Genomic DNA, 13,014 nt, shown 5'->3' with positions numbered 1-13,014 from the left:
TGTTTTTCGGGCTGGAGAGAGGTTTGTAGTGGAGTTTCTCTGGTCACTGCTGGAACCCATGCTTTTCCTGAAATATATTAATATTCTAGACCTTGGTATGCAGGGAACAATATAAAAATTGGAAGCATTGTCAAATTTCAACAAGATGTAAGTAAATTGGTGTAATAGGGGGACAGGTGGCAGATCAAGTTCAATATGGAGGGAAGACACCATATAAAGTAAATGGTGCAATACTAAAGAGGGCGCAGGACTAAAAGGACAAGACTGTATATGTGCATATGTCATTGAAGGTGACAGCAGTTTAGCGATCCATTAATAAAGCGTACTATGTTAATGGAGCATATAGTACAAGGGTAAAGAAATTTGATGAGCCTCAACTGGATTATTGCATCCAGTTGGTTACTGCAGTTTAGGAAGGATGTGAAAGCATTAGCGTAAGTGTAGGAAATGTTCAGGAGAATGCTTCCATGGAGGAGGAGCTTCACTTTTAAAGACAGATTGGACAAGTTAAGACAGTTGGAGAAGTTGGGACAATTTTCTTTTTTCTTGAGGAATACTGAGAGGAAATTTGATAGAGATATTTAAAATCATGAATGGGTTTGGGAGAAACCATTCGTGTTCAGGATCAAGAATGGGAAGGATTTAAAGCAATTGGCAAAAGCAACATGAGTAAAATATTTTTACACAATGAGTTGTCAGCATCTGGAATGACTGCTTGTGTGATGGAGGCAAGTTCAGTTGAAACATTTGTAAGTGAATTGGACTATTTAAAAAAGAATGTGTAGGGTTATGGGGAGAAGGCAGAATAATGGCAGTAAATGAATTGCTCATTCAGAGAACTGTTTTATTCTTTCATGGGATGTGGGTGATGTGGCTAGCCTAGCATTTATTGCCCATTTTAAAGTGGGGGAGGAATCGGGAGGTGAGTTACTTGCTGCAGTATTTCCAGCCTCAGATCTGCTTTTGTAACCACAGTATTTATGTGGCTGTAACAGTTCAGTTTCTACTCAGTGACAAACCCCCTCCCCAGGATGTTATTAGTGGGGCATTCAGTGATGGTCATGCCACTGAATGTCATGGGGAGATACTTCAGTTCTCTCATTGGAGATGGCACTGCCTGGCACTTTCATAGGGTGTCACATGCCACTTATCTCACAAGCCTGAATGTTATTCCGGTACTGCTACATATGACCACAGACTGTTTCTGTGTCTGAGTGGTCAATAGTGCTGAATATAATGCAATCATCAGTGAACATCCAGATGTATGACTTATGATGGAAGTAAAGTCATTGAAGCAGCTAAAGATTGTAGGGTCTTGGGCATTGCTCTGAGGAACTCCTGTAGCGATATCTTGGGTGTAACTCTGTTTCTCTCTATGGATATTGCCAATCCTGCTGAGTTTATCCAGAATCTTCTGTTCCGATTTAAGATTTTCAGCATCTGCGGTATTTGGCCTTTATGTAACGATTTTGTTGGACCTCAGCTGGTAGGTTCTGTCCAATTCAGGCATCATATTTTGGTAAGAGAGTCAGAGTCTTAGAGTGGATGCAGAGGAGCTTTACTGAGACAGTACCATTAAAAAGGGACTTCTGATATTAGGAGAGACTAGCAAAGTTGGGATTGTTCACTTTTTAGAATATAGAAGATTATGGAAAGATTTAATTGTTCAAAATTATAGAACAGTACAGGCCCTTCAGCCCTCGATGTTGTGCTGAGCTATGTCCAAACTCAAGATCAAGTTATCCCACTCCCTATTGTTCTGGTGTGCTCCATGTGCCTATCCAATAACCGTATGAAAGCTCCTAAAGTGTCTGACTCTGCTATCACAGCAGGCAATGCATTCCGCACCCCACTGTCTGAATAAAGAATCTACCTCTCTCCTATATCTCCCACCATGAACTTTATAGTTATGCCCTTTAGTAACAGCTACATCCACCCGAAGAAATAGTCTCTGCACGTCCACTCTATCTATGTCCCTCATCATAAACCTCTAAGTCACCTCTCATCCTCCTCCACTCTAAAGAGAAAAGCCCCAGCTCCCTCAACCTTTCCTCATAAGACCTACCCTCCAAACCAGGCAGCATCCTGGTAAATCTCCTCTGCACTTTCTCCAATGCTTCCACATCCTCCTTATAGTGAGGTGACCAGAACTGCACACAATATTCCAAATGTGGTCTCACCAAGGTCCAGTATAGTTGCAGCATAACCCCACGGCTCTTAAACTCAAACCCCTGTTAATAAACGCTAACACACTATAAGCCGACTTCACGGCTCTATCCACTTGAGTGGCAACCTTCAGATATCTGTGGATATGAACCCCAAGATCTCTCTGTTCCTCCACATTCCTCAGAACCCTGCCATTGACCCTGTAATCCACGTTCAAATTTGTCCTACCAAAATGAATCGCCTCGCACTTATCAGGGTTAAACTCCATCTGCCACTTTTCTGTCCAGCTCTGCATCCTATCAATGTCTCTTTGTAGCCTACAAGAGTCCTCCACCTCATCCACTATTCCACCAATCTTGGTGTCATCAACAAATTTAATAACCCACCCTTCAGCCCCCTCTTCCAAGTCATTGATAAAAATCACAAATAGCAGAGGACCCAGCACTGATCCCTGTGGTAACTGGCCTCCAATCTGAAAATTTTCCCTCCACCACCATCCTCTGTCTTCTATAAGACAGCCAGTTACTTATCCAATTGGCCAAATTTCCTTCTATCCCACACCTCCTTACTTCATGAGCCTACCATGGGGAACCTTATCAAACACCTTACTAAAATCCATGTGTACGACATCAATTGCTCTACCTTCGTCTACACACTTAGTTACCTCCTCAAAGAATTCAATCAAATTTGTGAGGAAGGACTTGCCCCTTATGAAACCATGCTGACTATCCCAGATTAAGCTGCATCTTTCTAAATGGTCATAAATCCTATCTCTCAGGACCCTTTCCATTAACTTACTGACCACCGAAGTAGGACTAACTGGCCTCTATGGAAATCTTTAACAGGGAGAATGTTTCCACCAGCAGAAAGGTCATTAACTTGAGGCCACAGATTCTCAATAATTAGCAAGAAAAGCAGTTGAGTAATTATACAGCAAATTATGATCCAAAATGTACTGCTTGAAATGTTTGTACAAGCAGAACCAATAGCATCTTCAAAATGAATTTATATGCAAAATATTCACAAAGAGCGGAAGAGCAGGCAACTAAGTGGATAGCTCTTTCAAAGAGGTGATACAAGCTAAGTGGGCTAAATGGCCTCCTCCTGCTGTGGAATTCTACCCTTTTTCATGTCATTTTAGTAGCACTGCATGCAAATTTTCTCTGCTAATGGGATTACTGTTTTTAACATATCAACAGTTTTTTCACCAGTTGTGATTTCAAAGAGTTTGCAATACTTAAACTTCACCTAGTGTGCTTAACTAGTAAGATAATCTTCAAGGGGAATGATAACTTTGTTTGCTTCAGAATTAGATTTTGGAGAAAATCCAGAAAATTTGGATCGACTATCGGGGTGGCAGCATGAATCTGGACTAAACAGTTGTTCACCCGTTTCTTTTTTGATTAGAATAGGAATATTACAATTTTATAAAGTCTAGTAGGTTATAGTCCTCCTCATCCAATGACAACAAGCCAAGTTTACTCAACAGCTTTTCATTATGTATTCATCTAGAACATTGAGGTGTTTTTCAGTGTAAACAATGTTATACAAATGCAAATTTTTATTAATGAATCATAGTTTTGAGATCTGGTATCATCTTGGTTACTGAAATGTGCCAGCTTCTTACAATACTGCATTACCTTCAAGGGTAATAACATTCTTATGGCACTGTAACCAATGCTAAACACTGCTCAAAGTAAAGTACATCATTAGTGTTCCTTAGTTCCATGTTATCTCTTGGTTCCTTGCAGCCCTCTGTCATTACAATTATTGAGAAGATTGATTTGTTTCAGTTACTGTTAATGTCCCTTTTGAACATAAAGGTACTTTAAACTCTTTTACATTTCTAAAATTGTCAGGTATATTGCCTATACTAAACCTATGATCCCAATGCCATCTTCAGCTATTCCATTGTAGAAGTATATCCAGCAGCTTATGACCTATTCTGGACTTTATGCTGTTCTTTAAATTTATCTGAAAGGAGAAGTAAAATGTTACCCCCGCTGCATTTCATAAAGCATTATAACTGGTTGGTGTACAGATGGAAAATTTTATCTTTTCGTTGATACATAAGAACATGAAAATTAGAAGCAGGAACAGACCATTCAGTGCTCTTGAGTTTCCAGGATTTTGATCCAGTGACGGTGAAGGAATGGATAAATGTAGTTCCAAGCCAGGATGCTGTGTGAATGGAGGGGAAATTTGTGAGGAATTTGTGCAGTGATGTCTTGGAACTGAGATGTGTAACATCCAACCACCACAACCATTTATGTGCCAGATGTGACTCCAACCAGCAGAGTGTTTTGCTCCTGGTTCCCATTGACTTTAGTTTTGCTATCTGTTCTATCAAATGCTCCTTTTGATGTCAAGGGCAGTCACTCTCAGCTCATCTCCATGTTTGAACCAAGGTCATAATGAGTTCCAGGAGCTGTATGAACCTAATGGAAGCCAAAACTGAGCACGAGTAAGTAGGTTATTGCCAAGCAAATGCCACTTGATTGAGTTGTTGATGGCCCCTTCCATTTCACTACTGTCAATTTAGTGTAGACTAACAGGCTGATAATTGGCTGGATCTGTGTTTACAGGACATACCTGGCCAATTTTTCACATTGCCGGATGGATGCCAGTGTAGTTGTAATGGAACAGCTTAGCTAGAAGTGCAGCAAGTTCTGGAGAATAGGTCTTTAGTACTGTTGCTGGAATATTTCAGGGCCCTGGTGCAATATCCAGTGCCTTCAGCTACGGTTATGACTGTTAAAGGCCAATCATTGCACCATTAGGGTTAGCCACAATTTATCAGGGCAGTATCAGTGACCAAATCATTTTCAGTCCGCTCATCAATAATCTTCCTCCTGTTGTAAAGTTAGGAATAGGTAGTAATTCTAGTGTGTATAAGTACAACTGATCTGATAATCAAGCAGACCATGCCTATTAACGGCAAGATCTGGACATTCATAACAAATATGTAAATATGTATATGGGCTCAGCAGCACAGTGGTTAACGCTGCTGCCTCAGCCCCAGGGATCAAGGTTCGATTCCCATCTTGGGTCACTGTCTGTGTGGAGTCTGCATATTCTCCCCATGTCTGCATGGGTTTCTTCCAGGTGCTCCAGTTTCCTGCCACTGTCCAAAAGACGTGCTGGTTAGGTACATTTGGCTAAATTCTCCCTTTAGCGTACCCGAACAGGCGCTGGAGTGTGGCAGCTAGGAGATTTTCACAGTAACTTCGTTTGCAGTGTTAATGTAAGCCTACTTGTGACACTAATAAATAAACTTAAAAACTTTGAGTACCACATAATGACCAGACTATGACCTACTCCACAAATATAAAGAAGTAACTGTGTCCTCTAACCTGAACATTACTATCTACACCAAATTCTTTGCTGTCAGTATCCTGATTAGGGTGGAGGTCATTTTCTGGAACCTTAACTGGAATAACCATATCAATACTGCAGCTCAGAAGCAGTGGTTCCATATTCTTTTAAGATTGGCTCATCTCTTGACCTCTCGATGCCCCTTTACCATCGACAAGTCGAAGTATGTACTGTTAACAGGATTTAAATTCAAAACCATACAGGACTGAGTAGGTTGTTTCATCAGCGTCCTTGCCACTGTACTTTTTATTTATCCCTCCACTACCAATATAAAGTAACCATAGTGTGTGCTGTAACAATTCAATTTTCCTTTGATGTATCTCCCACCCAAGATCTGTATCACTGAGAAGGACAAACAGCAAAGTTGTTACTTCCCATTTCTCTTCCAAGTCGTACGTTATCCTATTTCATCTCTGCAACTGAGTCAAAGTTCTGGAATTCTCTAACACACGTGGAGTACCATCAGCCCATGGGCTACCGTGGCTGCTATATTGCTACATGTGAAAAGGGCCAATGCCTGTTTTTAAGATGGTCATGAATGAACTTTTTTATTTTCAGCATGATAGAAGAATGTAAATCTGTTGAAGAAGTGACACGACTATCTCAGGAGGGACAGAAAATGATTCAGAAGATTGAAGAATCGACCAAACCTGTTGTCGCTGCTATTAATGGTTCCTGTCTTGGAGGTGGTCTTGAGGTAGGGGGTGTGTTCCAACTTTTACATGCAACCTAACCAATGACAGAGAAATGTGCAGCAAGAGCTTGAAACTGACAGCATATTTCAAAAGCTGGGCAACATGTTTTTAACTTTAGTCTCAGTGGGTATCTTTGGATCTTTAAAATCTGTGATTTCCCTCTGGTCTTTTTTTTTGCGCACGTATTTTGGGTTCTGTGCACAGTCCAGCTTTGCACCGTATCCCTTAATAAATTTAATTAAAGCTAATAATCTTGAATTTAAAATTACCCTTGTTAATCCTTAATTGGATTAATGTGCTTGATCTACTGTATGTTGGCTTCCAAAAGACTTCAGATGAAATGCCCCATTGGCTTGTCAGCAAGACCCATGGAATGAAAAAGGTAGTGGCAACATGGATACAAAGTTGGCTGAATAACAGGGAACAGTAGCAGTAAATAATGGTACATCTTTCTTCAGTTCAAAAAACAATGACATTCTCACTGGGTCAATAAAGGGACCACTGCTTTTTATGAAGCATGTGTATATCGAAATGGCATAATTTTAATATTTGCAGAAAATACAAATCTTGAATGTATTGTGAACTGAGGATGGTGACAATAGAATGACAGTTGCGTGTCCACCAACATGCAACGCCGAGAAATGTGAAATGCTATTTATTGCTGGGAAGAATGAGGAGTGATGATATAAACTAAAGGGTACAGTTTTAAACGATACAGAATAACAGGCCTAGAGAAATATGTGAACAAATTATTGAAGATGCAGGGATTGAGAGGAGATTTCATTGAGTGGAGTTTTCACATTCTCTTTGTGTCTGCGTGGGTTTCCTCTGGGTGCTTCGGTTTCCTCCCACAGTCCAAAGATGTGCAGGTTAGGTTGATTGGCCATGCTAAAAATTGCCCCTTAGTGTCCTGAGATGTGTAGGTTAGAGGGATATGTGGGTAGGGCCTGGGTGGGTTGTGGTCGGTGCAAACTCGATGGGCCAACTGGCCTCTTTTTAAACTGTAGGATTTCTGTGATTTATGTAAGATATATATCTTACATAAATATCTTATATCTTAAATATAATCTTATATCTTATAAATATCTTCCATTTGCCAATATCTTATATTGGCAAATGGAATTTAATGTTGGCAAGTGTGAGGTGGTCCACTTTGGTAGGAAGAATGGTAGGAAGGACTATTACTTACGTGGCGAAAAACTGCAGCAGGCGACGCTGCAGAGGGACCTCGGGGTCATTGTGCATGAGTCGCAAAAACCCAGCTTGCAGGTGCAGCAGGTGGTCAGGAAGGCAAATGGGATGCTGGCCTTCATAGCGAGGGAGATTGAATATAAAAGTAGGGAGGTCTTGCTGCAGCTGTATAGGGCATTGGTGAGGCCGCAGCTGGAGTACTGTGTGCAGTTTTGGGCGCCACACCTGCGCAAAGATATTTTGGCCTTGGAATGCAGAGGAGGTTTACTAGGCTGATACCGGAGTTGAGGGGGTTGAGCTATGAGGAGAGGCTGAATAAACTAGGCTTGTACTCGTTGGAGTTTAGAAGAATGAGGGGAGATCTCATTGAGACGTATAAGATGATGAATGGGATGGATAGGATAGAGGTGGAGAGACTCTTCCCGCTCAAAAAAGACAGTAGGACTAGGGGGCACAGCCTCAAGATAAAGGGGGGGCGGCTTAGAACGGAGTTGAGGAGGAACTTCTTCACTCAAAGGGTGGTGAATCTCTGGAATTCTCTGCCCGTTGAAGTGGTGGAGGCTGCCTCGCTAAATATTTTTAAGACGCGGGTTGATGGGTTTTTGATAAGAGAGGGGATTAAGGGTTATGGGGAGAGGGCGGGAAGGTGGAACTGAGCCACGACAGATCAGCCATGATCTTATTGAATGGCGGGGCAGGCTCGAAGGGCTAGATGGCCTACTCCTGCTCCTATTTCTTACGTTCTTATGTTCTTATATGAATATTAGACTTCTGCACTGCAGGAACAAAATACAAGAAGCTTTAATCTGCATTCAACATGGAAAGTTTGATGTCCACAATCATTTTGGAGATGTGGAACAGGACGAATAAGTCTTGGATTCTCATTTCATTACTTTATAACTATAACTGTTTAAGAGGATTGCTTAGATTTTCTATTATATCATTGAGAGAATTGTGATTCCTTCAGCTGTATAATTGAATTGGTGCACAACTTTCACTGCAGCATTGAATACATAATTTAATCAAATTAAATTGTGTAATTTAATCGAGAGTGTGATAATTTTTGTACTCTGTCATTGAAGCTAAATTATTTCATGTTTGTAGGTCGCCATTGCCTGCCATTACAGGATAGCAACAAAGGACAAAAAGACAGTATTGGGCACACCAGAGGTCATGCTTGGTTTAATGCCAGGAGCTGGTGGCACGCAAAGGCTGCCAAAGATGGTGATTCATTTTTAATATGTAAATTCAATTGTAATACAAATTGAAATATCTGCATTGAAAAACACTTTTTAATAGTTGGAGACAAAATTCATGTGCAAGCACCGAAGCATAGCTAATATAACTGAGAAAAATTCTGATGTAGATATTTTCCAAACATCTTGTGTATGTACACATAGTATAAAAGTTACTTTTTAGTGACTGTCTAATTATAAACTTTTAAAACATCTAAAACAAAAATAAGGAAGAGATATCTAAGGAAGAGATATATGTCACTCCAACATTAAAAAAGGGGGATGAAAGGGCCCTGGGATCTACACATCAGTAAACTTGTCAGTGGTGGGAAAATTAATGGCATCGTCTCTCAAAGCTGTAATTGAAAACAAACAAAAGGAAACAAATAGAACCAGACACCATTGATCTTGTGCTTGACCAAACATACTGAATTCTTTAAAGGAAGTTACGAAGGATAAATAAGGGTAAGGTCCTCAATAATGCATTGCCCAGCAGCTAAGGTCAGAGCTTGTGGGGTTTGGAGGGCACCATAGCTGAATGGATAGCAAGTGATTGGATACAAAATGTGGGAAGTGGTTTTCCACAGGGATTGGTGCTGGAACCACTGCTCACAGTCTATGAATAATTTGGACTCTGGACTCTGGAATCAAACAAATGTTGGGAGCTGTAGTTCCCACAAAAGAAGAATGTGACAAAATATAGGAGAATGTCTTGTTTACAATGGATGTCTAATTAGCAGGTGCATTTCAATTTAGGTATGTGTCATTTGGGGCATTTTAATAGCAAGAATAAGGAGTTCATGTAGTGCTAGTAGTGTGGTAGAGGAGCAAAAAGATCTAGGATCACAGATCAATTAAATAATGATGCACATTAAATACACCATGGTGGGGAAAAGCAAATCAAGTTAGATTGATTTCTGGAAGCATTGATAAACAGAAAATGGTTGAACTTGCTTCAAATTTTGTACTCCACATATAACCACAGTTCTCATTCTAAAACAAGCAAATTTTGGAGAAGGTGCAAAAAAGATTTTCACGCGCGGCACAGTGGTTAGCACTGCTGCTTCGTCACTCCAGGGATCTTGGTTCGATCTCCAGTTGAATCATGCCTGTGCAGAGCTTGCACATTGTCCCCATGTCTGCTTGGGTTTCCTCCAGGTGTTCTGGTTTCCTCCCACCGTCCAAAGATGTGTGGTAGGTGCTTTGACCATGCTAAATTACCCCATAGTGTCGCAGGATGCATAGGTTAAAGGGATTAGCAGGGTAAATATGTGGGATTATAGGGATAGGTCCTGGGTGGGATTGTTGTTGGTGCAGACTTGATGGGCCAAATGGCCTCCTTATGCACTGTAGGGTATCTATAGATGAAACAGGAACTGTTCAGATATATTTACTTTTTAAAAAGTGACTTCTTACCCAAAGAATGATAATCCTTGCTACACAATTCATAGTTGTGACACATAACATGGATTTAAAGAAAACGTAGAAAAATATATAAAGGAGAAAGGAATAGAAGGATATGCTGTAGGGTGGGAGAGGACTTATATGGCACATAAACACTGGCGTAGACAACTTGGGCGCAATGACCTAATACTTGGTGTGAGTCAGTGTCCTAATTTTTTTGAAACTGGTTTATTATCAGGTTGGTCTTCCTAATGCTTTTGATATGATGTTGACTGGGAAAAACATTCGTGCAGATAAAGCCAAGAAGATGGGTTTAGTTGACATCCTAGTTTCTCCACTTGGTAAGCTTCTATTCAATATATGAGCAATGGTTATTACTATTTAACAAGAGCAAATATATTAACTTGCTCATTAACATTTTGGCAAAAAGTGTCTGTGCTTTAGAGTGAATTCATCTTCTCGTGCTTTCCTTTTTATACTGAATAACTTCTTGAAATAGAATAGATTATGCATTATTTTGTCATTTGGTTTGTAGGACCTGGGCTCAAGTATCCAGAAGAGAGAACAATTGAATACTTGGAAGATGTGGCAATCAATTGTGCCAGAGAAATAGCAAATAAGCAGATTTCCCTTAAAAGGAATAAAAGTCTTGTTGACAGTAAGTACTTAATACTGAAAGACAGTAAAACCTATGTGCTGAATGGAGTGCAGTGGTGCAGCTATGACTCATCTTTCATTCCCCCACCTTACAGTATAAATATCTCCCTTTTTTTTAATGCCTTTGAGCTGTGACAAAGCGTAATCTGCACTCATACGTCAGTTCTTTTCACTCTACAGATGCTGCCAGATCTGCTGAGATTTTCCAGTATTTTTCTCTTGATTTCAGATTCCAAAATCTGCAGTAATTTGCTTTTATCCTATTAAGGTTTTTTTGGCTTGTAAAAATTCACTTCAATGCTCAGTGTTTTTGGTCAAGTGTTTAAGATTTCAGTGTTAAGACATTATAGGTCTGAATTTAACCATTTGAAATCCCCATCCACACTTCTACACAGTTAAAATCCTTTTTAAAAGCCCTTTTTGTTCTTTGAACTTGCTCATGGAAGCTAGTTTTTTCCTCCAGAACTCTCATAAATAAATTTTTGGAGGCTCTTATTCTGGTTTGTACACTGTTGTTCCTGAAAGCTGACCATAAGACATAGGGCAGAATTAGGCCACTCAGCCAATCGAATCTGCACCACCATTCAATCCGGCTGATGTTTTTCTCATCCTCATTCTCCTGCCTTTTCCCCATAACCACTGATCTCCTTTATTAATCAAGAACCTATCTATCTGTCTTAAAGATGCTCAATGACCTGGCCTCCACAGCCTTCTGCGACAGAGTTCCACAGATTCACTACTCTCTGACTAAAGAAATTTCTTCTCACCTCTGGTTCTAGTTTTTCCTACTAGTGGAAACATACTTTCCACTCTATCCAGGCCTCGCAGTATCCTGTAAGATCCTCCCTCATCCTTGTAAACTCCAACGAGTACAGACCCAGAGTCCTCAACTGTTCCTCATATGACAAGCTCTTCATTCCAGAAATCATTCTTCTGAACCTCCTTTGGACCCTTTCCAAGGCCAGTACATCCATCCTTAGATACGAGGCCCAAAACTGCTCACAATACTCCAAATGGGGTCTGACCAGAGCCTTATACAGCCTCAGAAGTACATCCCTGCTCTTGTATTCTAGTCATCTCAACATGAACGCTAACACTGCATTTGATTGCTGTAAAAGATCATCTGGTCACTAGTGTCCTTTAGGGAAGGAAATCTGTCGTCCTTACTTGAACTGGCCTACATGTGACTCTTTTTCCACAATTGACCCAGATGTCCTCTGAAATAGCCTAGCAAGCCGTTCAGTTCATGAAAGTTAGAAATGGTCAATAAATGCCCGTTTCCCATGAGTGAATAGAAAAACAAACAAGCCAGTTCCAATGGCCAACTCACCCTGGATCCCCTGAGATTTGACCTTATGGAACAACCATGCGGTAACTTGTCAAAGCCCTTGCTAAAGTCCATGTGGATAACATCGACTGCCTTCATCTACCTTCTTGGTTACCCCTTCAAAGAACACGATCAAATTCATGAGGCGTGATTTTCAATCTGTTTATTTGCAAATGCTCTCTCAAAATACCTTCTAAATTAATCTGTGTATTTGCAAATGCTCTCCAAATTGATGCAATGTTTACAGAATAGCTGATTTCAATAGTGAAGGCTTAGAATTGGCTTACAGAAATTTAATTCCTGAAACAAAAGTGTAATGCAATCAGAATAAATATGCATGAAGGACAATTAGAAATTTGTGACAGAAGTTTACAATGTTGACATTTTACTTTCCAAAACTAGCAGAGACTGCCAAAGCATTTGTAGTCGCACTAGTATTTTTATTGCAACAGTACTTTAAATATATAGGATTTCTCATTCATTCACCAAAGACTTTAACAGAATCAAAAATTCCCACTCTGGAAAAAGCTACTTACAGCTGTCTGTTTACTAATGGGCCAGGATATAAAATCATTTTTTTCAGGAGTCTGGCCTTGTGACATGTATAGTTATAAAATATTAAAGTTAGATTAGGAACTGTTTTTCAACTGCATTGAAAAGACAGGTTAAATGTCAGTGTTGTTCACCTGGTGAAATGCTAGCTGTTCTGGAGGAAGCCCTTAAGTGGCTGTCAATTGGCTACACAAAGGTCTCAATTGAGCTAAGTGTATGAGGGCCACCAGTTACCTGGTAAAATATCATTATACTTCAACAGCTATTACCAGTGAAAACAGCTTCCTAATTACTAATCTAGTTCCATAACACAGTCCTGCTAAGGTTTTAAGTTCCATAGCAACATAGCAATATTTAAACTGCACATTTATAGCTCAAGCAGTTTGAAGTGTATTTATTAGTAGGCTTACAT

General features: G+C 40.1%; 1 protein-coding gene across 1 annotated transcript in view; it reads left to right on the top strand.

Moving 5' to 3' along the window:
* The window catches only part of LOC145344936 (trifunctional enzyme subunit alpha, mitochondrial-like), a 67,190-nt gene that overhangs the window by 32,880 nt on the left and 21,296 nt on the right, over nucleotides 1-13,014 (top strand). The window contains exons 5-8 of the mRNA XM_080192293.1: nucleotides 6,100-6,238; nucleotides 8,532-8,651; nucleotides 10,305-10,407; nucleotides 10,602-10,724. Of these exons, the coding sequence (XP_080048419.1) occupies nucleotides 6,100-6,238; nucleotides 8,532-8,651; nucleotides 10,305-10,407; nucleotides 10,602-10,724 (485 nt within the window). The remainder of the gene's footprint in view (nucleotides 1-6,099; nucleotides 6,239-8,531; nucleotides 8,652-10,304; nucleotides 10,408-10,601; nucleotides 10,725-13,014) is intronic.

The sequence above is a fragment of the Carcharhinus amblyrhynchos genome, chromosome 7, assembly GCF_965287045.1.
Source record: "Carcharhinus amblyrhynchos chromosome 7, sCarAmb.v2.hapA, whole genome shotgun sequence".
NCBI lineage: Eukaryota > Metazoa > Chordata > Chondrichthyes > Carcharhiniformes > Carcharhinidae > Carcharhinus > Carcharhinus amblyrhynchos.
Note: the sequence above shows the minus strand (reverse complement) of the source record. Positions and strands in the feature narration are given on the sequence as shown.